General features: G+C 38.2%; 1 protein-coding gene across 3 annotated transcripts in view; it reads right to left on the reverse strand.

Moving 5' to 3' along the window:
* col11a1a (collagen, type XI, alpha 1a) overlaps positions 1-27,384 on the reverse strand; it is a 71,631-nt gene that overhangs the window by 10,449 nt on the left and 33,798 nt on the right. For all 3 annotated transcript variants that reach the window (XM_082184429.1, XM_082184427.1, XM_082184428.1), the window contains 31 exons: positions 26,475-26,519; positions 26,066-26,119; positions 25,255-25,299; positions 24,842-24,895; positions 24,710-24,754; positions 23,890-23,943; positions 23,685-23,792; positions 23,467-23,520; positions 20,143-20,196; positions 18,495-18,539; positions 18,315-18,368; positions 18,183-18,227; positions 17,420-17,473; positions 17,265-17,318; positions 16,763-16,816; positions 16,548-16,655; positions 14,706-14,795; positions 11,959-12,012; positions 9,338-9,445; positions 9,024-9,131; positions 8,035-8,088; positions 7,447-7,500; positions 7,243-7,350; positions 5,171-5,224; positions 4,826-4,879; positions 4,631-4,684; positions 3,935-3,988; positions 3,158-3,265; positions 2,973-3,026; positions 2,812-2,865; positions 2,025-2,078 (listed from right to left, as the gene is read on the reverse strand). In XM_082184429.1, the coding sequence (XP_082040555.1) occupies positions 2,025-2,078; positions 2,812-2,865; positions 2,973-3,026; positions 3,158-3,265; positions 3,935-3,988; positions 4,631-4,684; positions 4,826-4,879; positions 5,171-5,224; positions 7,243-7,350; positions 7,447-7,500; positions 8,035-8,088; positions 9,024-9,131; positions 9,338-9,445; positions 11,959-12,012; positions 14,706-14,795; positions 16,548-16,655; positions 16,763-16,816; positions 17,265-17,318; positions 17,420-17,473; positions 18,183-18,227; positions 18,315-18,368; positions 18,495-18,539; positions 20,143-20,196; positions 23,467-23,520; positions 23,685-23,792; positions 23,890-23,943; positions 24,710-24,754; positions 24,842-24,895; positions 25,255-25,299; positions 26,066-26,119; positions 26,475-26,519 (1,989 nt within the window). The remainder of the gene's footprint in view (positions 1-2,024; positions 2,079-2,811; positions 2,866-2,972; positions 3,027-3,157; positions 3,266-3,934; positions 3,989-4,630; positions 4,685-4,825; positions 4,880-5,170; positions 5,225-7,242; positions 7,351-7,446; positions 7,501-8,034; positions 8,089-9,023; positions 9,132-9,337; positions 9,446-11,958; positions 12,013-14,705; positions 14,796-16,547; positions 16,656-16,762; positions 16,817-17,264; positions 17,319-17,419; positions 17,474-18,182; positions 18,228-18,314; positions 18,369-18,494; positions 18,540-20,142; positions 20,197-23,466; positions 23,521-23,684; positions 23,793-23,889; positions 23,944-24,709; positions 24,755-24,841; positions 24,896-25,254; positions 25,300-26,065; positions 26,120-26,474; positions 26,520-27,384) is intronic.

Raw genomic sequence — 27,384 nt, forward strand, 5'->3', positions numbered from 1 at the left:
TACAACATGTGACAACTTGCCCCGCCCTGACATTTATGAAAAATATCCTTGCTCTTGCAACAGAGTTCAATGTTTCAGTGAAAATCTACCTTCATTATATTATATTTGAACCTTTGAATGTATGTCAGATTTGGAAAAATATTTGAACTTTAGTTATTTAAGAGGGTTCGGACTAGATGTTTGATACCAACATATAGACAATATAGAGAACCAACTAGATAAAATATGCATTTGTGTAATTTAACTTTTGTCTCCAAAATAAAACCTGTGTGACAATTTACCTCCATCTCCACTGCATAATTTTTCATATGTGAATTTAATGAAGAGCAGGAAGAAATCAACTAATGACAGTTGGAAGCTTCACCAAATTAAATAATTCCCAAGATGCTTAATAGTCTAGGGACTGTCTCACGGGTCCAAGACTGAACAGAGTCCAAGAAATAAACAGAGAGAGAGAATAAGCAAGGGAATCTCCATATTCATTTCCAATTGCGGTCTGTAAACTGCTGAGAAAGCAGAACGTCTCTGTGTTTGATGCAAAATAAGCTCCAGCCAGAATTATTGATGCAGGAGACTTAATTCCACAAGATCAGTCTTCCTGCGACCGTCTTCCTCTCGCAGGATTAAAACACCTTTGCTGATGAAATGGCAGTTTCTCTATCCGCAGTTCGTCAGCCATTGCTATCCGTGTACGCTGATAGGGTGTATAATTTTCCCTGGGAGAGCTCCATCAAGCATATTGGGAAAGCGAGTGGTGTTTTCTCCACATTTTGCATGAATAATGGATGTCTGTGCAAAGAGATGCCATAAAGCTTTATGGAGGAATAATGGGATAGCACAGTGTTGCTTGGGCTGGCTTATACAATTCAACCAGGACTGCTTCCCTTATAGCAGGACAGTTTGTGGCCCCGAGGGGCTCCAAAAAGGTACTATAGGGGGTCCAGCAGTTGTTTACACCTGGCATTAACATCCGTCCCATGTGATCTGGTCAGAATTGGTACACTAAATAAATACAAGGTCCAAAACAGCAGAAACATGTGGCCACAGTGAAGAGCCACCTACTAACATGTCAATCAACCATTACCGATTACACAAAATAGGTTAACTTTAGCTAAAACTAAGGTTAAGAATCTTAAGTTAAATGTTTCATTGCCCTTTCCACATTAAAATGTGGTAAGTACACATTGTTCAATTATATGACATTGTACATCAATGAAGATCACAAACGATCAACTGCAAGTTCAGTGTAAACGCAGCAAAACTGATCTAGTGCAAAAGACAAAATGAAATTATATTTCGCTTGGTAGTTCAATGGAGTGCCGTGAAACCTCCCTCAATTCAATATAAATTGAAAAAGTTAACTTTTTCCCTCCTCTGAAAAATTATGAGTTATTTTCGTGACCAGTGAAACAACACTATTTTCTGCAAGGCGATGAGGTTTCATTTGGCTGAACAAATTTCTTTTGATGTGGCAGTGGGAGAGGATCTCCAATTCCTGTCCCGAATGTGACAGTTATATTTCCTCTTCCTCTGTAACATCCTTTACACCGCCGTCCCCTCATCACTGTCACTCAAACAGGCCCAGGATCAATATAACGTCTTGACTGATTTTCTTCTTTCATCCTGAGAGAGATGTAGGACTACAGTGGAGGAAATGAGTTCTGGCTCTGACGCCATTTAAACGCTGTTTTCGATTTCAGACATGATTTAGTATGCGCTATTCATCACCCTGTGAAGGACTTTGTTTTTTCTCTTTGCCGTTGAGCGATATGACCCTGGGTGAAAAACAACTGATCATCCGTGCTGACGAAGACCAGTCTTTAACAAAAATGGTGACTGTTTTACACAGGTCAGAATCTTCAATCAATTAATAAATAGCAGTTTTAGTATGTATTCCATTCTTAGTGAGAAAAATTGTTTGGCCTTCTCCTTGGAAAAAAATGTATAATTAAAAAGGTTTGTTATCCATGCCAGAGATAAACTGGCTCTGCTTAAAGTATAATAGTGATGATGACTATACATACTCTTTTGCCAGGAGGTCCTGGTGGGCCAGCTTCTCCAGAAGGACCAGGGGGTCCCTAAAACAGAGTGGAGGAAGAAAATGAATCAAAAACAGAAAACAACTGAACCAACCTATTTTAGATAATTGACTTTAGGTTTATAACTAAACATTCTTTCTTTTGCCTTGCCAACCTTAACCAATTTTGTGAAATTAACTGAACACACTTAAGAAACACAGGGGTTTCAAAAGCACACAGACATGCGATGGATACAATTTAGTGAAATTATTCAGCTGTGTGATTATTTGATTTTAAAATGATAAACTTCTAATCAGAAGCTGCATGCATTTCTGTGAAAGTGTGTTGCTCAAAACAAACCTCCCCTCATTAAACTTTCATAGAACTGTAGCTTATAAATGGGCCTCGCACAAAGACTCTCAAGGCTAGACATTCACATTAATAAACCTAGAGATTCAGATACATTGAATTTAATGGTAAATTAAACAATTTTCCTGCACTGGAAAATCCAAATTACTATAATAAATGTTAATAAGGACTTCAGTTTATGGGCTGCCACTGCTTAGACAATTGTGTTTGACTTCCGTATATCCAATTACAGTTTATTAATCTATTTGTACTGTATATATACTTATGCAAGAGGAAAACACAGTGCTCTGCAATTTAAATCATCATATTTCGAGTAATTATTGCCTGAATAAAATGACAAAGTATGCATACAGCAGGAAATTATAAATGCAGTTTATAAAAACTATAGTCAAAGGTGTTGCGCCTAAATATTATTAGTACTCACAGGTTGACCAGACTCTCCATCCTCTCCTTTTTCTCCTGGGCCTCCATCTATTCCCTGATAATGTTATAGACAACATTTTAGAGACAGATAAACTGACAATTGACAAAACATGCAAACACCTTGCAGTATATTAACCCTGCAAATTACATTTTGCTACTTACAGCAACACCTGGCTCACCAGGTGGACCAGGGTCTCCAGGAAAACCGACAGGGCCCTATAGTAACAGATTGAAAACAGGTTTAACACAGTTACATATCAATAACTTAAAACTGAATTCATCCTTAATGTCCTTAAAAAATATTAGGACCTACTAAACTAAATGAATGTCAGTTGTGTCATACTTACAGGGTTACCCTTGGGTCCATCATCTCCAGGGGGTCCTTTGGGACCTGGAGGTCCAGCAGCACCAGAGGGACCAGCTTCACCTTTCTCTCCTCTCTCACCTTTTGGGCCCTGCAGAATTTATAACAAAGACGAAAGGGCTGAATAAAGAGCCCTGAGGCACTCAATGAACAAAAGAACCCTGAGAACAATGAGTGCAGCCACGCTCTACATCCTGATATGGCAATTCAAAAGAGTTAATCAACCATTCATGTCAGTATTGACAGGCTAGAATTTTGACAGGCTGCATTTCCATCTGTAATACATATATTCCATTAATAACAAAGTTAACATTTTAGCTTTATTCAGTTAATTTTTCCCCAGAGGTCCACTTGAAAGGTTTTTGTGAGAAAAAGGTGTAGTTTCTGAATGCCAACCAGATATTCTGGTGTCAGAAATCCAAGAAACTGCTTTTCCAGTTTACTTTCAAATGAAGGGATGTTTTGAGTATATTTTTACAGTATATTTTTCAGGCACACCTTTATTCTAAATGTTCTAAAATTTTGATTCCTCATGATATGACCCATGTAAAGTTAACTGAGTGATATTTTAGTACAAATGTCACTGTATTAAGCTATTCTTTGTATTATGAGAGGAAAGACCTTTATTGGAATCATTCCTGCAATTTAGCGACTCACTTAGTGTGGCCACTTAATTCAAGACAATCAATAAAGCCTGAAAAGCTTACAGGAAGTGATTACCCGCACCATCACACAGATCTCTCCTGAGGACTTAACTTACCCCAGGTCCAGGCTCGCCAGGAGGTCCAGGGTTGCCAGCTTCTCCTTGTTCACCCTGTGAAGGATATTACTAGTTATAAGCTATAGCACCATACCATATGATTGTGCAGTAGAATGTTGAGTTCTATTCAACTCTAAAAAACAGAACTTCCAGCTGTCAAACTTCCATTTTGGAAACTTCCAAATTCCAATTTCAAAAGTTTATTAGACGAACACCAGCAAATTTAACTGTACCAGTGTCATTTTATCCTCCATGCTTTGAAAAATGGAAAACCTTTTGAAGATCAGAGATACCAAGTAAGAATATGGCACATTTGACTTTTGAATAGAATGAATCAGAAATAAAGCTGCATTGTGTTTCTTAGCAGTAGCTTACTTAACTAGTCTGGACAGTAGTGGACATAATACTCAACTACTAATGGATGGAACATCATGGTGACCTGTTACATATTCTAAATTCATATCCACAGCCAGCCAAAGCATTAAATATTGATGGCCTGTGGGCCTGCCAAATAGCAGTGAAATGGAGGGGTTTTATCAGAACTGCAGTAATGTAGGCATTAATCGTTTTGTTATACTAATTCAGACAAAAGGATGACACGAATAATAAATCAATGAAGTCTTCAAAAGAGACTTGAAATAGGTCTTTGGCCCTGATATATTTGGGAATAAACACTGAAGATAGGAATACTCTTACCTTCTCACCCACGGATCCCATTCCTCCAATTCCACCAGGAGGACCTTGTGGACCCTTCAATATGTTAAGAGATTACGTCAATTTGTTAAGAGGCATACATGAAAACCATTAACACTGAAGCCATTTAGTTAAAGTGGTGTAATTTTATGGATTTGCTGATTGGATAAAATGTTCAATGTTGAGAGATGCTCTTACATCAGCACCAGAAGGGCCTTGAGGACCTCTGGGACCAGGTGGGCCAGGGGGCCCCTGTGGAGAAACAAGAAGAGAGACAAATGAGATTTTACTAATAGTTGTCAACAAAAAACCAAATGGTCAAAGTTGTCAAAAGCAAAATAAAATAAGGCAAAATTTAATTAAATGCTAATAATAAACAGAACCCTTAAAGACACTTTTAAAGAAATTAAAAGGCATTTATGAGCAGAATTTTCTGTTCTATATTCATATTTGGCTTTTAAATAGAGCATTGGGGAGTGACATGTCAAAGGCATTTCGTTAGAAAAAAAAAACTGTATTTAATAACTGGTTTAAACATCTTACCATAGGACCAACGTCTCCATTTTCTCCTTTTTCACCAGGTGGCCCAGGAAGACCCTTTATAAATAAATAGATATTGTTGTATTTATATGCATCTTCAATATATAAACGTCCATACATGCACATATAGTACACTGATGTCATTGACTGTGCAAAGATGTGTAATGCTGTGAGGCACAAAAAAGACCCTCTGAAGAAAAGAGGAAAAGAATCTGGCCCAGACGCAGTTACCAGAGGACAGCAATAATGCTTCATTTCAGAATTGGCGGAGAAAGGCAAAAGGGCCATATGGCAAATGGAAGAGGCAGAGGCGGAGTGCGGGAGTGTTTATTGAGTTTTAGTATCTGTCATCTTGAAATCTAAGAGAGCAGCTAATATCCTTTGTCAGATTTTTAGCTCATGTTCAGTGCGAACACTATATTATTTGTCACCTTTTCATAGCTGGCAAAAAGCGAGGGGTGAAAAATGTAAAGGACTTTCAACACTAAGCACAATATGAAAGCTATTTTACCCGGCACAGAAACTCATCTATGCACATTTGCCAAATACATTTCCCCAGAGCGGCACAGGATTCATTTGAACATTCGGGGGAGAACATGTCCCTCGTCTTACCCATTATTATGCCCTAAAAATGCACCTAGGACTTAAGAGAACCCCATTTTAAATCCAGAACATTGGAGCAATAAAACGGGCAACCAAAAAGAAGTTAGATGGCCAGCAGCATGCACTTCATTTCATTTGACGCTGCTCTCCGCTTAGGGACTAAAGCTGAAAAATTCATGCCGTTTTTCAGCTTAATTAATGGCCAATTAAATGTTTTCCCCAGCAGGAAAGGTAAAACATCCATCAGTGAGAGTAACCAGGGAAGCATTTGTGTTTTAAAGAAGTCCAAAATACTATAACATCAGAGATCTCGGATCAAAACACACCTGCATTGGCGAATAAACACGCTAGGCATGTGACCCCGGTATCATGCGTGTTTGATCCTTGACATTTACTCCCTAATTGCCTCACCGAGTGGCGACTTCGGGGGCTGCTCATTCAAAGGAGTTTCTTCGTCATCCGTTACATGTCAGGAGCGACGACATCTAAAGTCTAATTTTGTCTGATATTTACTCGCCCAATACCAACGTGACCTGCAGACTTGGCAGACCGACACGCTGATCCTCGTGCTGGTAAGAGATCTCATCAGGGCAGAAGCCCTTAGTCAGAGACCATTAACATAAACACTCATTACACACTGAAGGGTGTGTGTGCACTGTCCTAATGTCTATTGGACCGGGTCACTAAATGCAATTAATAAAATCCAAATGGAAGTGCATTACGCCCAATTAAAACTCAATTGAATCAAATGGCTCAGAGATTTGGTGGCGTAAGAGGACTACAGGAGCAGTCGATGTTACTCCATTACCGCGATGACTCGCCTTCAGAGGAATCAGCTAATTGATTGATAGAGGAATGGCAGAACCTTGAGGCTTCAGATCATAATATGATCAAATAGAAAGAGAGAGATGAGATGATTAAAATAAATCTTCTATAAATACAGTGTGTTTACTACACAAACATGACATGACTGCTTATTTTTATGGTTCGCAACAGGTCAACCAAATATATTCAGTGACAGAGTTTTTTTATTTTTATTAAAACATTTATATATATATATAAATAGACAATGATTTCGTTGGGACTGATATTGTGCAAAAAAAAAACTTATAAATTCAATTTTCTTTAATTCTCTTAATTTCTCCTTTTGTCTTCTCTCTTTAATTATTCCGCTAATTAGTAGAATAAATAAATCAGTTGTAATTATACCACCAGCAAACCAAAATTTGAACTGTTCATGTAAAGGACCCTACATGTCTGTAGAGAGTGTCTACTTATTCACTAGAACAATTCCAGCAGAAGTGGAATCAAAAGGAAATCAATTCACATCTCAAACACCTCTACTGCATCTACTGCCCAGGGCCACCAGCTAATGTTGTTTGTTCTCCATTAGTCTGGGTTACCATGGGACTGGCGACTCAGTGCTAAACAAAAGAAAAATGTTAGCTCGTGAATGGCACTGTGGGACTCACCTGCAGACCGATGGGACCAGGAGGTCCAGGGAAGCCCCGGGATCCTTCATCTCCCTTCTGTCCAAACATACCCTGCTGTCCGCGAGGACCTGGCTCACCATCAGCTCCCTGAAATAAGCATTAGTCAGAGTCTCAATGTATTGACTGAGTCAATGTAAAAATGACTGAAATAATAACTAAGGTAATTCTGAATGTGCAACGTACAGCTGGTCCAGGAGCTCCAGTAGTTCCCTGAAGACCAGGTGGACCTGGAGGACCCTAGTGGGCAACACAATAAAGAAGGTGATCAGAATAACAGAACTATGATGGGAATCATAAGGAATTGAATGATTCTGGTTCCTCAAAGATTTAATGAATGGCTCTTTTAATACTTTTGAGGAAATCACTTGTTGGAGTTGGACATGATAGTAAGGACTTGTGGTTCAGTGAGTAAGTCAAGAACCGCTTAAACCGATTCAGTGATTGACTATTCAATTGTGTAATTCATGTGTTCAAGACTGATTTATGACTCTTTTAGATCAATTTATTTAAGGAACTGGTTAATAAGACTTATTTAATTTGTAAATCGGACTATACCGGTTGCGTATGTTTTTTGTTGCATGCAACAACTAGCAAGGACAACACAAAAGAAGGCCAATTTAATGTTTTTTTGTGTGTGGAATCAGTGAAAGAGCACAGATGCAAATTTTTTTTCCCTTAAAATCATTAGGTAATGGTTTGTAAGTAGAATCGGTTCTGCATTCAAATTCTACTGTTTGTATAAATAAGGATTTTAGGACAGAATTTACTCACATGTTCACCTTTGTCGCCTTTACTTCCCTTCTGTCCTGGTTCGCCAACTTCTCCCTGGAAAGAAGTTTAAAATCAGTCATGCAATATCCATTTTGTCTTTTAAAAAACTATATTATGCATATATCACACTGGTGATTCTCAATGAAAGAAACTCTGTTGAAGTAAACCATTTACTGTGCAGTCAAAAATATGACATTTGCAATGACCTGCATAGAGTTTTAATGTAAATGAAATGACAAATATTGTCTCTGAACTAACAGACATGGCCAGATAAAGCTTTGCTACAACATATTCTTGGCACGTAAGCCATGAAGTTGGTTAGAGGATACTGATGGAGAGACAACGTTTATGGTACCCTGCGCTAATTTGATTATAGGCTGCCTTTGCTGATGATGATGGATTGGCGGCAGGGGAGAGCGACTGAGAGATAGGCGTCAGATCTTCGTACAGTGTGTGTTTGTGATGATGAAGAATGATCGCTGTCCAAAAAGTGAGGGCGAGGAATTCTGGGAAGAGTTGTGAGATATGCTAGGGTGATAGTACAAATATTTTAAAATATTTAAAACAAGAAAAATTTACTTGAGAAGCCAATTTGCACAAGACTTTTATCTTGAATTAAGTTTTCTTGATTAAAAATTCGTACTTAAAATGTTTTAAGTACAAAGCGAGGGCAATTTAGTGAGATTTATGGGATAGTTGGTATAAGAAAAGATATATTGATGTACTGACATACTGAGATTTTTCTGCGGTGTAAGCCTGTTAAAGTAACTTTAGATGCATTGGAACAAAACTCTCTCCCATTAAATCGCGAGTTAAGATGAAGTGAAATCTGTTACTGTCCTTTTGTGGCGACTGTGAATTGGCTGCAGGAACGGACACATCAATAGAAGCACTGTATTAATGTAATTTGGTAATGTAATGCTTGGTAATGTAATGCACCTTCTCTCTACTGTCTAAGCTTATTAATGTCAATTAAAACTGCAATTAACCTTGTCACCATCTTCTCCAGGTGGACCCTGAGGTCCTGCTGGACCCGGCAGACCAACTGGACCTTGAACTCCATCCCGACCGGCTGGACCTGAAGGACCTCTCTCTCCCTGAACAAAGACACCGATTTTTCAGTTCGTGACAAATTACATTCTGAATTTAAATCTATTTTTTTCCATTTGCTGAAAAGATGCAAGTGCTACAGTAAGTTAGACGGTATGCAGTCACTGTGCTGTAAGCAACCTTAAACTTTCACTAACAAATGCAATATAAGAAACACATACTGATCATCTTCATATCTAATAAGTGAGATTACCGGTGCACCCTTCTCTCCAGCAGGTCCCGGGGGTCCCTGAGGTCCAGTACGTCCAGACAAGCCAATGGGGCCAGCAGGTCCTGCTGCTCCTCTCTCACCAGGGGAACCCTATAACCAAAACGATTAAACATATTTGACACTGAGATACACCATAGACATATACACACTATTGACAAGTCTGATTTACTGAAGCATATACTACATCAGGGTTTTTTAAAGTGTAGGGCGCACCTCCCCAGGGGGCGAGAGCATGTAATGGGAGGCTAGGGCTGAGTGATATGACGATGTCAATCGATTGAGTTTTTCTATATAGCTTTTCTGTATGTAAATTTATCAGCAGTGCAGGACTACTTAAACACGTTAGAGCTGTAAAGTGAGTCATTAAAAGCACAAAAAACTGCGAAAAATAACTGAATTCGGTACTGACAGGCGACTTTCTGTTGCACACCCGACGTGCACGAGTGCTGAATTTAGTTTACTTTTGCGGCTTATTGCGCAGTTTGCCTAAATGATGATTAGATCCATGCATAAGGTCTTAAAGTGACAGCAGCCTCACATAGGCATACCTGCTGCTGTCTATATCGTTAATGTTAATCAAACAACAAAAGAAAAAGAAAAAATCATTCACAGCGCTTATATCTTTCAAAGCTTTCAAATCTGTGTATAATTCATACAATGCAGACTATAAAGTTAAAATGGGGGTTGGGGGGTGTGCATTGTCTATTTTGTGTTAGAAGGGAGGCCCACTGTCTTTGACTTTGAAAACCTCTGTACTGAATTAATAGGCTTGTAAAGATCTGCCGTACCTCACTCATTAGTCATGTATAAAGGATTAAAACAGATTCTCCCAAGCGACAACTTCCTTTCAAGGATGTACTTTTAGTGCAGAAAATCCAAATGAGGAGCTTTAGCTTTTGAATGATTATGCTCTAGCCACAAAAACCAAACCATTTCAGACGTTTTGGTGTTTGTTTTGTTTTATTGGTTTATAAGGGGGCAGTGCAATTTCATAAAACACATGAACAAACATGGTTAAAAAAAGCCAGAATTAGCCAAAAGGCTATTTTTCATCGGACCTGTTGTTAGGGTGTTGCTATGCAGTTGCTAAGGCATTCTGAGTGTTTTAACATTGCTATGCTGATTTTAGGGTGTTGCAATACAATTACTAATGTGTAATGTTGTTATGCTGATGTTATGTGGTTGCTAAGGCATTCTGAGTATTTTAAACATTGCTATGCTGATTTTAGGGTGTTGCTATACAGTTACTAAGGTTTTCTGAGTGTTTTGAACATTGCTATGCAGATGTTAGGCCATTGCTATGCTGTTACCATGTGGATGGTAGGCGTTTTTTTATGTGGTTGTTAAGGTGTTCTGAGTGTTCTTAAAGGTATAGCGGAGGATGTTTTACTTCCTGGTGGGTAGTCTAAACTATTGGTCCTCCTAATTGTCAATCATTCTGGTGAATCAATCAAACTTTTCAAAAAGTGGAGAGGGCGGGTCTTATCTAAAATTTGGAAAGATCCTCCGCTATACCTTTAATCAAAGACTATGGGATTTAGCACCCATTTAAAATCTTTAGTCCCACACCATTTCCCAACGATAAATTTGTGGTATCATGTCATGTTCATGTGGGACATTTTATGCACCAAATTGCACTTGATAGTGATCTTTGCCTTTGCAAGCAATGCAAAATAAATCATTGCACAGGGACAGTACAGAGGGTCTTCAAATGGCCTAAACATCCCAGAGGATGCGTGTGCGGTCCCGTGCAATGCTTTGCGACTAGCGAGTGCAATAAACTACAGCGTGGTGCGGACGGAATCAAACGATCAGAACAACACAGACAGCTCTGAGGGGAGCTGTTCAAGGACCGTAAAACTTTCGGTTCGGCGCCAAATATACTCTTACTAGTGGGCGAACATGCCCTTAGACTCCTTATCTCGCTTTCTAAATGTGGTTTAATTTGTAGACCCCCGCATCTTCATACAAATGCAAATGTATCCTTTATCGGACTGACACAGTTGAATTTAAAACTCCTCAATGACTTTTCATCCATCTATTCTAATCTTGCAGTGCACTGTCAAGGCCTGAAAAAGAGCAATTATAGGGTGACAATACTTGCCTATTTTTTTCCTAAAGAGAAATGAATCGGTGAAGAAAAGAATTTGATTTTAATTAAAGAAGCTTGAGGACATTCAGCGTCATGCCCATCACATAAAATCTAATGAAACAGCTATGGTATAAAATGTCAAGAGGAGGTAATCATGAAGTAGTGCTGTGAATTTATCTCAAGACACTGTGGTGGTCACCATCACACCCTCTAGTGTTAACTAATGCCACTGCATGTTCTTTTAAAAGGCACTGCGGGAGACATCGATCCTACTGTGTCCGATTCGGTATCTCTCATTTAGAAAGAGTATGAATCAGCTGCGCACTCTTCTTTGTTTGAGCGTGTGTTCGGTGGCGAAGAACACTTTTTAAATCCTTAATGGTGTTTTTGAGCCTTAGATCTTCCTGACCAGTCCCTCAACCCTCTCAGACTCCTAAATATTGAATGCCGCTTTTGGGAGAATGAGCTTTTCACGTTGAATGAAGGGAAACCATGGAAACAGAGTACTTACAACAGGACCAGGGGGGCCCTGAGGGCCCTCAGCTCCTTTCAAACCAGGTGGACCCTGCAGAGGGCAAAAGAGAAAGAAGAACAAAATATGGGTGAGTGAATAGGCCTAACAAACAGCTTCATATCAAAGTGTCAGCATTGCCTATTTTATCTTGAACATTATCCAACACATCATCTATTGATGCTCAAAGCCATATATAAACATGTACTGTATGTTTTAATGCATCATATCTGAGCAAACAAGTCTACCTCCAGCTCATAACTGAGATAACACACAATATGACCAACACAGAAAATAACTCATAATGGAGATTTCACGTTAAAAGCTTTTGAGAATCCACACTGAAAGTGCTCACGGTTGTTCTTTTTCAAACTTTGGTTCTTGCTAATGTGTCGTGACCAAAAACGACGTACAAAAAACCTGTGGCGCTTGCCTTCATTATTGACATTAAACCTAGTTCTACACATCTTTCGTGCTAACTTGGAACCAGTGAAAGTGTGAAAGAGATTTGAGAACTACGGTTTAAATGTCGGATTGTTATAACACAAAGCTATCATATGGCTTCAGATAACTTGGAAAATAGTGCACAAGTCATATTGGGTTTTATCTTTTTTGGAGCTTTGTCACTGTGTGCTTTTGCAGCGTAAACGTAAACGGTAACACTTTATTTAGATGGTCCACTAGACATTCTAACTATAACTATAATTAGAGTATTAGTAGACTGTCTGTTTAATATCTGCAAACACTTTATTTTGATGGTCCCCCAACTGACATTCAATGACTATACGTAACTTTGCAACTGCATTCAACTTATTCTACTAACCCGAACCCTAACACCTAACCTAACAGTCTACTAATACTCTAATGAGACATTGTAACATGCATGCTCTGTTTTGGTTTAGTTTAGTTGTGTTTTAGTTTAGCCTGTGTGACCTAGTTCTTCATCTTTGTGCGTTACTTATAGTCACCCGTGACAGACATGTAGTTGCAAAGTTACTTTTAGGTTGTAAAATGTCTGAAGTGGACAATGGAATTGAAGTGTAACAACATAAACATTTTAAAAACTTCTCCTTATATATTAAACAAAACAAATAAACACATACAAGATTGGAACAACATGACGGTAAATGATGTTTAAGATAAACTTTCTATTTATCATTTTTAGACTAATTATTACTTTCACAGGATCAAAATGATTCTATTTCTGTGATGTTTTGCTCATCGACTTAAATGCTTCAAAAATTACCAGGAACACTGTGGGAGATACAAAATCCTGAGAGGATACTACTCCAATGAATTCTTATGAACTATTCTGCAATTCCATAAATAAATACAGAGATATGGTGATAGATTTCATCAACAGAATTTTGAGCATTTTATTAAAAGGAATAGTTAGCCCAAAACTATATACTTACCCTCATGTTGCTACAAACCAATATTTTCAAAGAATCTTTACATAGATAGAAAAAGGAACACAAACACACCATAAAAACACCATAAACATAGTCCATATGACACGTGTCCATACGCATGCTTTCTTCCAAGTCTTCTAAAGACTAAATACCAATGACCTTTGATGTTATTGACATCCAACCTGTGCAATGGACAGTGGACACCATATTTGTTTCAAGAGTCAGAGGTAGAAAATGTTTTAGTTTGTTCCTCAAAAGAGCTAGCATATGATTTCTTATAGTGCACATGTTATATGGACCACTTATATGGCATCTTTATGGTCCTTTTTGGAGCTTTTGTAGTTGTATGGAAACTTGTATGGAGCTTTTGTAGTTGTATTTTCTGTTCCACGGGAAAACTAACATCATACAGGATTGGTATTACATGAGTAAATGATGACAACATTTTATTTTTGAGTGAATTATTTTTTAACAATGAGCGAAAGTAAATGAGGAAGTGAGAATCACACACATACCCATGTCATTACAGACCATTGAGTTCTACTGCTTCTAAACTCATTTTTCTACTTGCACAAACTACAGCGCAAAGTGACAGTGGGTTTGGTCTCTTCTGACTGTGGGTTTCATTAATCTCAGTTTGAGAGAGCAATCCACAGAACTCGACTGCCTGCTGGTTCTGCTTCCACACGATTGATATTTACTGGCCTCTTTTTCTCTCACAGGACAGTTGTCATCAGGGGCACAGTAAAAATCAAAGAGCTGACAAGAGCTCTCGTGTGTGTGTGTGTGTGTCAGTGTTTATGGAGGTGCCGTCGTCGTGTTTCGTGTGCGTATGTGTGTGAGGGCTTGAGATTGGCTCTCTAAAGGGCAGACACACACAGTGGTCTCAGTAATGACTGTTGCTGTCCTAAGAGGGGTAAAAAAATCACCCCAGTAGAAAATAATCAAGCAGCGAATGGAGAGTCAGCCTCTGCCACTGACCTTGAGATCAGACATCAACAATGAACAAACAACCTCATCTCCAAAAATCTAATTGGCAACATTTCCAATTAAATCATTCTCTGGCCAGATAATACATATAAAAGACAACAACCCAGCAGCTTCAAAAGGTGGTAAATGTGAGCCGCAGCCAAATTAGCATAATGTACCTTTGCATTAAACAATGCAAAGTTAGCCCTTTCAGAGGTCATCTGCCCTATTAAAGTCTTGGTGGAGTCTATTGAAGTTCAATTCTGTGGCTGTAATGAGCCAATGCTGCTGTCTAACCCTCTGTCTACCTCTAAGATTAGGAGGATTTAGTGCAGTGATTTATTCGCTAAAGGAGCACAATCCTACCGTCACTCCGGGAAGACCTCTTTCTCCCGGGAACCCTCTCAGTCCTGGAGGACCGTCTTTTCCTGGACTGCCCTGAGGACCTGGATCTCCCTGCGGACAGACAGTTGGCAATTGCATATTTTATTGAACTTCATATATAATGAACAGGAAATTTAAACCAAATGAATTTTCAGCTGATGCTAATGAGCTTTGAACTGATGAAATTATTCAGAATTATTGCTAGCTTCAAATCCACCGTCGCTAGCACTGGCAGGTCGATTCAATTCATGTTTCTGACTTCACAGCATGATTAAAACTGAAGTGTGTAAATTTTATATAATGAAACATTGGCCTGTTGAAAACATTTTTACACCACATTTTTTGAGGAAACAGGCTGGAATAGGAATCAGTATTTAAACACCAGAAAACACATTTGAACTTTAAAATATAATGAAAAGAACATTTAAACATAAATATGATGCTGATAAAATTTCAACTAAAAGACAATTTCATACACTACTATTCAAAAGTTTGGGGATAGTGGGATAGTTATATAATACAGAAAAAAACAGTAATATTGTGAAATGTTATTACAATTAAAATAGAAAACAGTTATATTATATATAATATACAGTATATTTTAAAATGTAATTTATTCCTATGATGGTAAAGCTGAATTTTCAGCATCATAACTTTAAGTCTTCAGTGTCGAATTATACTTCGGAAATCATTAATATGCTTATTTTATGCTAATTTTTTAAAATAAATTCTTTAAAACAGTTGCTGCTAAATATTTTTTTTGTTTGTTTATTTTTGTGACATTTTTTATTCTTTTGATTCTTTGATGAATAGAAAGTTCAAATGAACAGCATTTATTTGAAATAGAAATCCTTTGGAACATAAATGTCTTCACTGTCACTGTTGATTAATTAAATGTGTCATTGCATAATAAAGTATGAACTTATTTCATAAAAAAACGTGATGACCCAAAACTTTTGTACAGTAGTGTACATTATTAATAGCTCCAAATAAACCTCTGTTCATGAAGCCCTAGCGGTAGTAGGTAATATTTCAACACAATTAATGCAAGCCTGCCAAAAAAAGTAATAACAATAATAAATGTGTCTTAAGGGACCGGCAAATGCAGTAAACTGCAATCATCATACGTGCCTGCCTGAGGGGCTCATAAGTGAATTTTGAGTTTTACAGTTTTAGCCCTTTGAAAGACAATATCCACTTGACCTCAGTGTCTCTGCATTTTGATTGGACCACTGAAAGTGTCATATGTCTAATAAGAAGAGGAAACAAAAGAGCAAAATCAGGAAAATGACCAAAGGGCCGTGAGTCTGACCACTCAGACTTCAGCAGCATACTCTGCCTCTGGGCTGTTCACTCACGTCTGACAGACTGTCTAAAGTGAGCCGATCAAGCTGATTAAAGTGTCTCCGTTTAGGAGTGACAGGAATTGAAACCGAGACAGGAAGGCTGGACACTCAGAGAAGTTGAGTTTAGCTTTTAAAAGCCACGTCTACTAACAATTTAGACTCTATTTAGAAAGGAAATTCAACAATTTTCCACAGTCCTGATGTTATAGAGCTGGTAAACTTGGATGCACTTGGACAGATCGGGTTTTTGGTCAACAAATTGATGTTTACTGGCTCTGTGGGTCATAATCAATCATTTTTAGTTCGTTTGACCTTACTTGTTTGCTAGGCACTTTGCTTTTGTTATTAGTTTTTATAGTTTTCCAATAAGAAGGGGCTGAATAATAGCTGAGCTATTGAGATTCCAAAATATTTTCTGATTGTCTCAATTCTGTATGTCAGTTCGGCTAAAAGTCATGTAAACATGAAAGTAATTTACCTTTGCACCTTCTTTCCCACCAGCACCTGGGAGACCTTGCTCTCCGGGAGGACCAGGGGGTCCAGGATGTCCTCTCTCACCAATAGGGCCGGTTTCTCCTGTTGGACCCTTTCAGGCCATTACAGATATATTTGGGTGATATTGAAAGGCATGGTCTTCCTGCTTAGCTCAAATGAGAATACAGTAACAAATGCTGTGAAAACATGAACGCCTACCTGTGGTCCAACAACACCTCCAGGTCCTGGCGGGCCAGTTTTGCCTTGGAAACCCTAGAAAAAAGAAAAAAAATCACAGCAATTACCACCTGAAAAATCAATAAATCAATCTATCTATATTCATCCATCCATCCATTTATCTATCGTCGATGGACCATCAAGTACAACTATAATTTATATGACAGAATTTTCTTGGCCAAAATATGTAACTGCAGTACTTCAAATGTTTATTGCTCTTAAATGTGATAAACATCTCCCACTGGGTCACGTAGTTATTAATAAAGCCTCTGGCTGGATCAGACAGAATCTCCATAACTCCTTCAGGTTTACAAATTACTCAGAGGAAGAACGCTCATTCAGTTTCTAGTTGCTTCTTTTAACATGCTTAGTCTCTCTTCCTAGATGCTCGAGCACCTGATCAGTGATGTCTGCTATAGGTTATCATTTAGATACTGCTATTTGGGCAGCAGATCTATAAACGTGATTGATTGGAAACACTTACAGTTTCTCCCCGCTGACCAGGGTGACCGGGCAGCCCATCCTTTCCAGGTGGTCCCTAAAACACAAAATGTGGTGGTATATATTGTAAATGACACTTTTAAAATTATTAGCATATAAAACAGCATGGATAATACTGTAACAAAAACAGGTACTTACAGGGGGGCCCTTTGGTCCTGAGAAACCAACGGGACCCTGGGGCCCTTGAGGTCCCTGGAAAAGACCATACAAAATAAGTATATTTGGTGAAAAGTCTACTCCTTTACTTGGTCTTACCTTCTTAATAAAGTAGGACAGATTGTCACATTAGAATATCAGCAGCAGAACATGTATCAGAATATCTATATACTGTATAAAGAAGGTTATCAGAATCAGAAATGTGTGCTAGAAGTGAATATTTATCTGACCTGATAATTTGTTTTATAAACTCAGCAACATTTATAAAAACTCAAATTACAAAGCATCAATAAAATATTATAAGTTGAAACTATGCTGAAAGTACAATGTAGGTACAGTCAACAGGCTTTTGACAAGCTTAAAAAAATCCTACAGATTCAGACTGAAAACCGGAATAAATAAAGAGGAAAACACTGAAAAAACAGAGGAAAAAACGAGGAGAGGATTACACAGCAGATATACACAGTACAACATCAGATTTCGAGTGATGTGAGCCTTGGAAAACAGCCTTCCAGTGGTCTAATGCTCAAGAGATCTTCATAAATCTATAATAGCTTCCAGACGAAAACATAGGTCTGGTGGTAAGTCCTCTTATCTGGAGTGCACCCACATGCTGAGCTAATCCTCACTGCGCTTCCTGCAAAAGCACCCTCTCGGAGCGCTTCAAGCCGTACACCATCTCACTGTAGATAGAATGATGGGAGGACAATGTTTTCTGCTGCATTGCTTTTTTGGTGGCACTTACTCTCTCTCCGGGTGGACCAGGTGGACCGTCGCTGCCTGCTGTGCCCTGTGGGATAATAAGAGAGGTGAAGCATAAGGACTGTGCAATGGAAGTGATTGACACAAGCACAGTCTGAAGGAAGTAGTGATCTACCTTAGGGCCTGGTTTTCCCGTTGGGCCTCTGGCACCGCGTGAGCCACGGGGACCCTAAAAATTCAGAATAATTAGGACTTGGTGACTTGCATAATTAAATTCAGCATAAATGCTTATTATTGAAAAGCAAATTTAAGTGGAAATGGAAGGTGATTGGGTAAGTGCTGAAGCGGTACACACCGTTGGACCTCTTTGCCCTCTTGGACCAGATTTCCCTGCCACCCCCTTTGAAAAGAAAGAAAAATGAGTGTGGTAAAAATTGAGAGTGAATTCAATAGCTACACAAAGCAAATCCAATCGCTGCAGCTGCTGCCGTTCTTTTTTGCCAAGATGAGATGGCAGTGTGTACAGGGGAAAACAAGCATTGGAAACTTTCCCCTAGGATTTCTGGGAGCCACAGCAATATTTGTTTCAGATGAGGTGTAGTGAAAGCACACAACCATACACACTGGCATTTTGCACACGATCTAAACACTCTGAAAAATTGCAGCTAACTCGACATTTAATTATGAATAATCATAAATGCTTAAAGCACAGTTGCTTTTTCACTGAGAGGTTTCCCATGAACAATACTGGGAAAACCTAAGGTTTGTTTCCAAGTAAGAGCATTCCCCACTACAATAATAGACGAGAATCTCTCGAAGGAAATACTTGATTAGTTTTCCCCGGTGGCCACCACCATTTACCCTTTCTATACCATATATGGGCTTGCAGAGCGTGATGTACTGTACACAGAGTCAGTGTTTTTTTTCTGTATATGCCATTTCAGTCAACATGTGTTGACATTTTTTAATAGTTTCCATCTATTTAACTAATATCAAGCAATGCTGCTGTTTTGGTACAGGTATTTCGCTCTTGTTAGTGCTTCAGGTTTACATTAAATACTTACTCAGCATACTGCTTAAGAAATGGTCACAAACATATACAGTATACACTTATCCATTGCTTTGATAAACAAAATGCATCTAAATGTAAGTGGAATTTTACACAGTAAACCGCAGGCTCTCTTTAGCACAACAGTGCTAAAATGCTGCTAACTCTCTTAATGAGGTAATTTTTAGTGTTGAAAGTGATAGCCAATAAAACAAAACAAAATAAAATGTAATTTAAAAACATAATTTGCATAGGGGATAAGCTAAGCTAGTAGGCTAGTCGGCCTAGTTTGCTAAGCTGGTACACTGAGCGGTAGCCTGAAAAAAGAAAAGCTAACTACAAAAACAAAACAACATTTAATTTCATCTACAGCTCTGGTTATTTACTGTTATAAGCAAAATATAATTTAAATGTCATTAATGGCCATAATAATATAGTTTAGACAACATACCTGTACATCATAAAGTGACTTTGTAAGATTTCTAATCAGGCACTGAATAGTTTCAGTCAGTGGAATTTATCTGGCCTCAATTTAACAGGTGGAAACAAATTTGAATGAAACTACTTCGATTTTACTAGTGCATACTAGTGCAAGGTAAATTTGTAGTAAGTGTGAAGGTAAATGCAAAGGCAAATGTAAAGGTAAACATGAACAGAAAAAGTAACTATAGCCTACATGTAAAAGTAAATCAGAGATGACCTTTGACTTAATGGATTCATGCACTTTTGCATACTTTCTGAAAGTGAATAGTTTTCCAGATGCGTGATCATTGTTAAATCATGTGAACACAATCGTTCCAGCATCTTTTGTTGTCAGGTATTGATTCGTGTCCATGTTTTTGTACGAAGTCATCATACAAATCCTTTCATAAAAGGAATCAATCAGCCTTTTTCATGTGTTTGTTATAATGCAGTGTGCACTTCACACAAAGCAGGTTGGAAGAATCCATCTCACCCTGGCTCCTTTCTCTCCGTTGGCTCCTGGGAATCCGGGGAAACCGGTCGAACCCTGCAAATCAAAGAAAAAGACTTAAGGGAGGAAGGGAAGGCAGCAAGACCTGCATATTAATGAGGGATGAACTCCAAGAGTCCCGACTCTACTACTGATTCCGACAGTTAAATGCCATTACAATCTGTTAGCATTAGCATCTTTGGCTTTGCTACTTCCACTGTAGAGTTTTAAATAGCTGTGAGACTGCTTTGTCCCAATTGCAGGCAAGCTTTTTTCTAAGAATCATAATTCAGCAAGCGGTAGACTTGAATGCGTAAGATAAACAAGGTCGATCTCGATTATCAGTTTCCTTGTTTTGTTTGCACAAGACTAAGCGCAGGAGAGCTCGGGAAGGGATCGCTTGTCAGTTTGGAAATACAACAGGGTTCACCAAGGATGGAGGACGATATAATCAACCAAAACAACAGTTGTTGGACGAAAACAAATGGCCACTCAGTCAGATAAACAACCAAACATAGTTAAGATTAAGAGTCATGAGTCTTAATCGCTCTCATTCTCACTACCTGTCACTTTCTTTCTCTCATTCTCAGTGCAGTAAATTAAAAACAGCTTACCCACGTTCCTCAATCCTGGCAGCAGTATAAGCATTCAAGAAAGAAAATCAATACACTGGTTTACACATACATTTCTATTTCCTCTGCCCTGCAGAAATCGGGTTTGATTTACCATAAAAGATATTATGAAACTATAAAGGTGAGACACTGACGAATAAGCAATGACACTCTATAAAACAATGCCACAACTCTGAAGCGAATAACCACTCAGACAGTGATGGCTGGTCTTCAAAAGTGCACTTCATGATAATTTGAGAGTTGGCAGGCTGTTTGAATCCATTCCAGAGATGATGGCATGTCAAAGTACTTGTAATCACATCACTTGTCTGTCGTTCGTTAATGCTGCTAAATAGAAGCGGATTTACGAGACTGCTAGGACTGGGCTTTTTTCCATATTATTCCATTCAATTCAAGATAAGCATTAAAGGTGAATTATGTAATTTCTACTCTACTATCGGCACCAAAAAAGGAACTGCAAAAATAGTGAATTAGGTTTCCCGAACACTCTGCCATTAGACTGAGAAACAGAACCACACGCCACTGGTTGAGCCTGTCGAGTAAATTGGGACATTCAAACTACAGAGTGAGGTTTTGATAGAGTAGCATAGTAACATTTTATAATATAGTATGTTAAATGGAGTGGTCTGCTGAAAAGTAAAAAAAATAAAATAAAAAAAAACTGTGAAAAAAAATAAAAAAAATAAAATCATTCATGTTAATAAATATTACATAAATCTTAATATTTATAAATTTTGATAATGTTGTCTTTATAATATATTTTTAAGATGGCAGACGCATCTGCATGCAGAAGCATGTTTGGTACTGAATTCACAAAAAAATTATTATAAAAAAAAGTCAGTGGCTCAAAGGTCAGTTCACCAAAAAATGAAGATTCTGTCATTAATTACTCACCCTCATTTCGTTCCAAACCCGTATAGGCTTTTGTTCATCTTTGAAACACAAATGAAGTATTTTAATAAAATCTGAGAGCTTTCTGTCCCTCCATTGACAGCTATACGCAACTACCACTTTGACACTTCAAAAAGTTCATAAAGAGATCGTAAAACTAATCCGTATGAATTGAGCGATTTAGTAAAAATTTTCTGAAGAGACATGATCGCTTTATGATGAACGAATTTAATTTAGGCTTTTATTCACATATAAACACTCATTTACGCACACATCAGTTGTGGTAAACCAAAGCTCAAGCATGTTCGCTTGACGTGAAAGAACCAATGAGGTTCATTCTCGTTAGGCAGCACAATTGAGCTTCTAACAAGAACCAATGAGGTTTGTTCTCGCACATCAAGCTAGTACGATTGAGCTTGTTAAAGGTGAACTAAGTAACTTTTTTTACCTTAACTGAACAGCTTAGGAGTCATTGGAATGGTTATATTACCATATTATATTATATCGTTTCGCACCCCCCTGGTGCCCGTGAGCGGAAAATACGCACTTGCAACTTTGAGCCGGCGAGCCGTCGGCCGCTGCGTCAGGAAGTCTCGCGTGATATCAGGTCTCGCGATGTAAACAATTGCTTTACGGCCAAAAGAAATCTGCTAAAATGCTGTCATTATTGCGCTCCCTCACGCTGTCCGAACCCGAATGAAGAAGACGTTTTAAAGAATGTCCCATCTGCTTTGATGTCGTTGATCTATAGCCTCTGGTGTCTGAGAATCACCAACGAGTTTTTACAACAGTGTTGTCAAATATCTATTCCGAAGCTGTGGGGGGAGCTCTAGAGAGAAACCTGCGAGCAAAAAGCGAGAATACAGCGAAGAAATCCCGAAGCTACTGAGTGCTGCTTTAATGTTTGCTGGTCAATATTTACATATGAATAAAAGCCTAAATTCAATTTGTTCATCATATTAAATGATCAAGTCTCTTCAGAAAATGTGGACTTAACCGCCCGAATCATATGGATTAGTCTTACAATCTCTTCATGAACTTTTTGAAGCGAGAAAGTGGGAGTTGCATATGACAGAAATCACTCAGATCTAATTTAAAATATCTTTATTTGTGTTTTGAAGAAAAACGAAAGTCTTACAGGTTTGGAACGACATGAGGCTTGAGTAATTGACATGAAGAAATCTTCCAATGGCATAAGAACATTTAAAAAAAAAAATTTATATTCTCAGAAAACAAGTCATTACCTTAAAGCAGCTTTTTATCTTGTGCAGTTTTGCTACTCATGTATATTTAGTTTTAGGATGTTTAGATATTTTTGATTGACAAAAATAACTGATTATAAATGATAAATGACCATTGCACTTACAGATTTACCAAGCAATGCACAATATTGTGAACTAAAACTCAGTCTTTCTATTTTACCAACTAGCTGCCTGTAATGACGTCAACATTATAGAAGGTTTCCAGACCTCCAAGACCACTTAAGGTCTAATTTGGGGCTGGCTTGAACCAGATTGGGTACTGCTGTTACAGCTGATGCTGTTGTTGATGAAAGGCGCTGAGGTCTGACACATGCATCTGTGCTCAGAGTTCTCCTCACTGCCTGCGTGACCAGCATCCCCAACAGCACAGGGAACAATCCTGGCATGAGCTGCTCATTTTAAAAGAGCCTTACTCGGTGCAGCATGCATAATGCATTCTCAGGAGGGCATTAGTTCATGCTAATGAGCCAAGTTGTTGTTTAGCTCATAAGTGAAACAATCGTGATGCACGAACAGGTGTCATGTTCAATATAAGTGCATACCTTCGGCCCTTGACGTCCTGGATAGCCAGGCAATCCTGGAACACCAAGTTTGCCCTGGAGGAAAACAAGCCAAAGATCATTAGTGCAGGAAAATCTTTGGACAAACAAAAATCTAATTTAATATTAATATTCAAAACACAAACTCTGCATCACTTCCTGATTCTCCACGCCTCTCTAATCAACTAATCACAGTAAACCGAAATCAACAAGCAGTGTACCTTTTCTCCAGCAGGTCCCAGGGGTCCAGATTCACCGTTGGGGCCCGAACGACCCTTCGGGCCCTCCGGTCCATCCTCACCTCTGGGTCCAGCCAATCCAAGTTCACCCTGAACATACACAGAAAATAACCCAATCAGTGCAGCCCTTCATAGGGTAAAATTAGCTTGGGCTGGAAGCCAGCAAGGCTAGAGGCTGTTTATTTACCCTGTCGCCTTTGAGACCCATGTCTCCCTTGAAACCCGGGAAACCATCCTCACCCTGAAAAGTGGGATGAGAAGAAAATACATTATGGAAAACATATAGTGATGTAGCTATAGCTTCTGCATATAAATACAACAATCAATTATTTGGAGTTGTACTAGACCTCCATCTGCTGACAACAAAGCAGTACAGCAACACTATCAATTACTTGTATTCAGTCTGGAAGGAACAATATTGTGAATATGGAGAAAAGTATGCTAATTGTTGTGATTTATGGTGGTGATTTATGATTGAATTGTCATTTTCTGTCACTAAGCTTCAGTCTGAATCTTTCACATTCATTTGCAAGATGCAACTTTGTGACCACATTACCTGCATTGTCAACTCAACTCATGCTTTATTTATGTGGATATGGACACACTCAGTTTTGTCATGATGGCACTGCAACTCAACCGTCAATTGAGTATTATTGTCAAACATTTGAGACTGCAATCTGATTAGCATTCATTTCAAAATGTGTTGATGGTTTTTGAAAAGGGGAGAGAAGAGGTTTGTGTGGATCTGGATGTACTTAATGGTGATGGAGTGATTTTGTGTCTTGAATAAGTGTTATGACACTCTCTCTGCATGATTAAACAGCACTTATGATGTGATGTTTAAGTGGACAGAATGTGTAGTAGCTAACTCTTTTTATGCAGATTTACTGACCAGTATGTCATTGCAGTGATTCTTAATACAAGTTATAACGTCAAGCCGAGGGTACAGCATGACGCAGACACTTTCTCCCTATCTTCTTTTAGAGAAGATGTGGATTTATGCATACCTTCTCTCCTTTGCCTCCCTTCAGACCACGAACGCCGTCAGCACCCTACAAGACCGATAGCATGTGATCAAGCAAAGCTCAGGAACTCATCGCACACCAATAAATCTCTATCAAACACAAAAACTGCTTTACCTTCACACCGCGAGGGCCAGGATAGCCGATGGGGCCCTGGGGACCAGGCTGGCCCTGAAAATGACAACATTGAAAAATTATAAAATGTGTGTGGCGAGGAATGAAAATCCGTGGCTGAAGTAACCTTGCAAGAGGTTTATAGCTAAACACAGATCAAAAACTTTCAAACACTGACTTCTTAATCTGAAACTGAATTAAGCATTCAAACGTCCTAATTGAGACTAATGTATAAAAAGGGCAGTTAACAAAAAACATACTCAATCAAAAAATTATTATTTGTTCACTTTTGCAGTTTTACTGGTCTGATAGCTAACTGATCATAAACTGATAATAAAAATATATATATAATAAAAAAAATCCAATTGATCAAGACATATTTAGTGTAAATACTCCCAAAAAATGTGTTAGCTTACCAAAGCTCCTTTCTCTCCAGGTGGGCCCTCTTTACCAGGATGTCCCTGTAGAATAAAGACAGATATGTATTATAAAGTGACAGAGAGACGTTTAGTGTCTAGTAGTTCTCAAAGATTGCTTTAAAGAGTTGAGTCACAAAACACATTTTCTCTGCTATGATGCTCAGTTTTTGAGATAACATATTACAAGTAACACAAGTTACATAATCAGATTACTTTTTTCAAGTAACTAGTAAAGTAATGCATTACTTTTAAATGTACATACTACTGAGTACTGAATACTTTGTTTTCTCATTTATTGACTGACATCTCTCCTGTCCTCATGTTGAGAGAAATCAGGAGTAAAACAGATTCAGAATTCCACAAAATGAAATAAGAGTGTTGAACTTTCTTTCCTGTGTCATATTGTTCAGCAATCTAGAATGGCTGAAAGGTTTGTCTGAGCTGCGCCCTCTACTGTACAGGAGTGAATTTGCATTTCCATCAGCCAGAGTCTTATTCATTTTACTTTGGGTGTAAAAGGGTCTTTACATTTGCCCAAAAATTTAACTTTTTACGTGTATTATTAAAAACAAAAAACAAGCAAGCCTAGCCCAGGTGAGAAAAAGTAATACAAATGTAACGTAACTTATTACTTTCCATAACAAGTAACTACTGTAAGTAACATAATTCGTTACTTTATAAGGAAGTAATGCAATATTGTAGCACATTACTTTTAAAGTAATGATACTGTAAAATGTATTTCAATCATCTCCTATCAGTAGTTTAGTAGGCATGAATCACTTGGTATATTAGTATCACTGATACTTACAGGAGGTCCATCTGCGCCAGGCAATCCAGGCAAACCAGACCTTCCATGAGGACCCTGAATGAAGAGACAGAGAAAAAGAACATCGAATGGATTAAGAAGGATTTCTAAGACCACAGATGCCCTACAGGAAAAAACATGCACTGAATCATGACCCATCTGTCTTATGAAAAAGGAAGTAAATGCATGTTCCAATGATGTATGATCTATCCTGCACTGAAGCTACATTTAACATTTGCATTTATGCATTCATCCAAAGAACAGGAGCAAAAAAAGATATAAGGGATAAGTAATAAAGAACCAACAATATTATCTAAAGCTTTATATCACCATGATATGTTGGATAATCTTTCTTTTTGGTCTCATTCTTTTCTCTTGAGAATTATATGCATGAAAATTACAGAAAACTTACTTTTTCTCCAGGCGGTCCGATAGGGCCTTGCGGACCTGGAAGACCCTGTACAACAGAAAACAGACAGCAAACGTCAAGCTTTGTTGCCATGGCAGCGGGGCGGGGGGAGAGATAGAGGGATAGGTGTGTGGTAAAGAGGAGTCTTTTCCGATGACTTAAACCCAATAATAGACGTATTGTATTGTCCCTGTGTGTGTGTTGGCAGGGTCATTCGTGTTTGCACAGTTGTGCTTGAAGAGTGTGTGCGTATACACACGTGATTTCTATGTGTGTGTTTACAGTGTCCGATTCTGTGTATTTGTGAATGTAAGAGTGTGTGTGCTGTCCAGGAGTTCACTAGGGAAATTTGATCTCCCTGCTCTGATTGGACCGCTGCAGGTGGGGCGTTATGAATGAGAAGCTTTCAGCTGCCCACTTCCTCTGGGCCGAGCAGAGGCTTACAGAAATATTTCAGATCATTTCATCGTGCCCTCTGAGATTCAGTGCGACAAAGCCGTTCGGAAGTAAGATTGAAAAATTATGGTGGGGATGAGAAATATATTTTTTTAAAGTTTCATGAAATGGGCTGAATAATAATTCAGAACTCAGCCAATAATTTAGCAAAATCAAAACCATGGTACACAGAAAAAAAAATAACTAGAGTGCATTTTCCACTTTAAAATTTCAGGTTTAATTCAGTGTTACTTACCGTTTCTTTGTAATTGGTTCTACACCAAATTGTTTAAATGTAGAGAGAATGAAATGTGACGAAACTAGCATGTTTGTGTGGCAATTAATATATGTAATTTAGTGTATAAATAAAGATTTCATGTAATATATTTATTTTAATATATAATAATATATATTTCTATATACTAATATATATATATATAATTTTTTACACTTGTTTACTTTACTGTTTTTCTTTTCT

The sequence above is a fragment of the Leuciscus leuciscus genome (assembly GCF_965113295.1).
Source record: "Leuciscus leuciscus genome assembly, chromosome: 11".
In the NCBI taxonomy this organism is placed as follows: domain Eukaryota; kingdom Metazoa; phylum Chordata; class Actinopteri; order Cypriniformes; family Leuciscidae; genus Leuciscus; species Leuciscus leuciscus.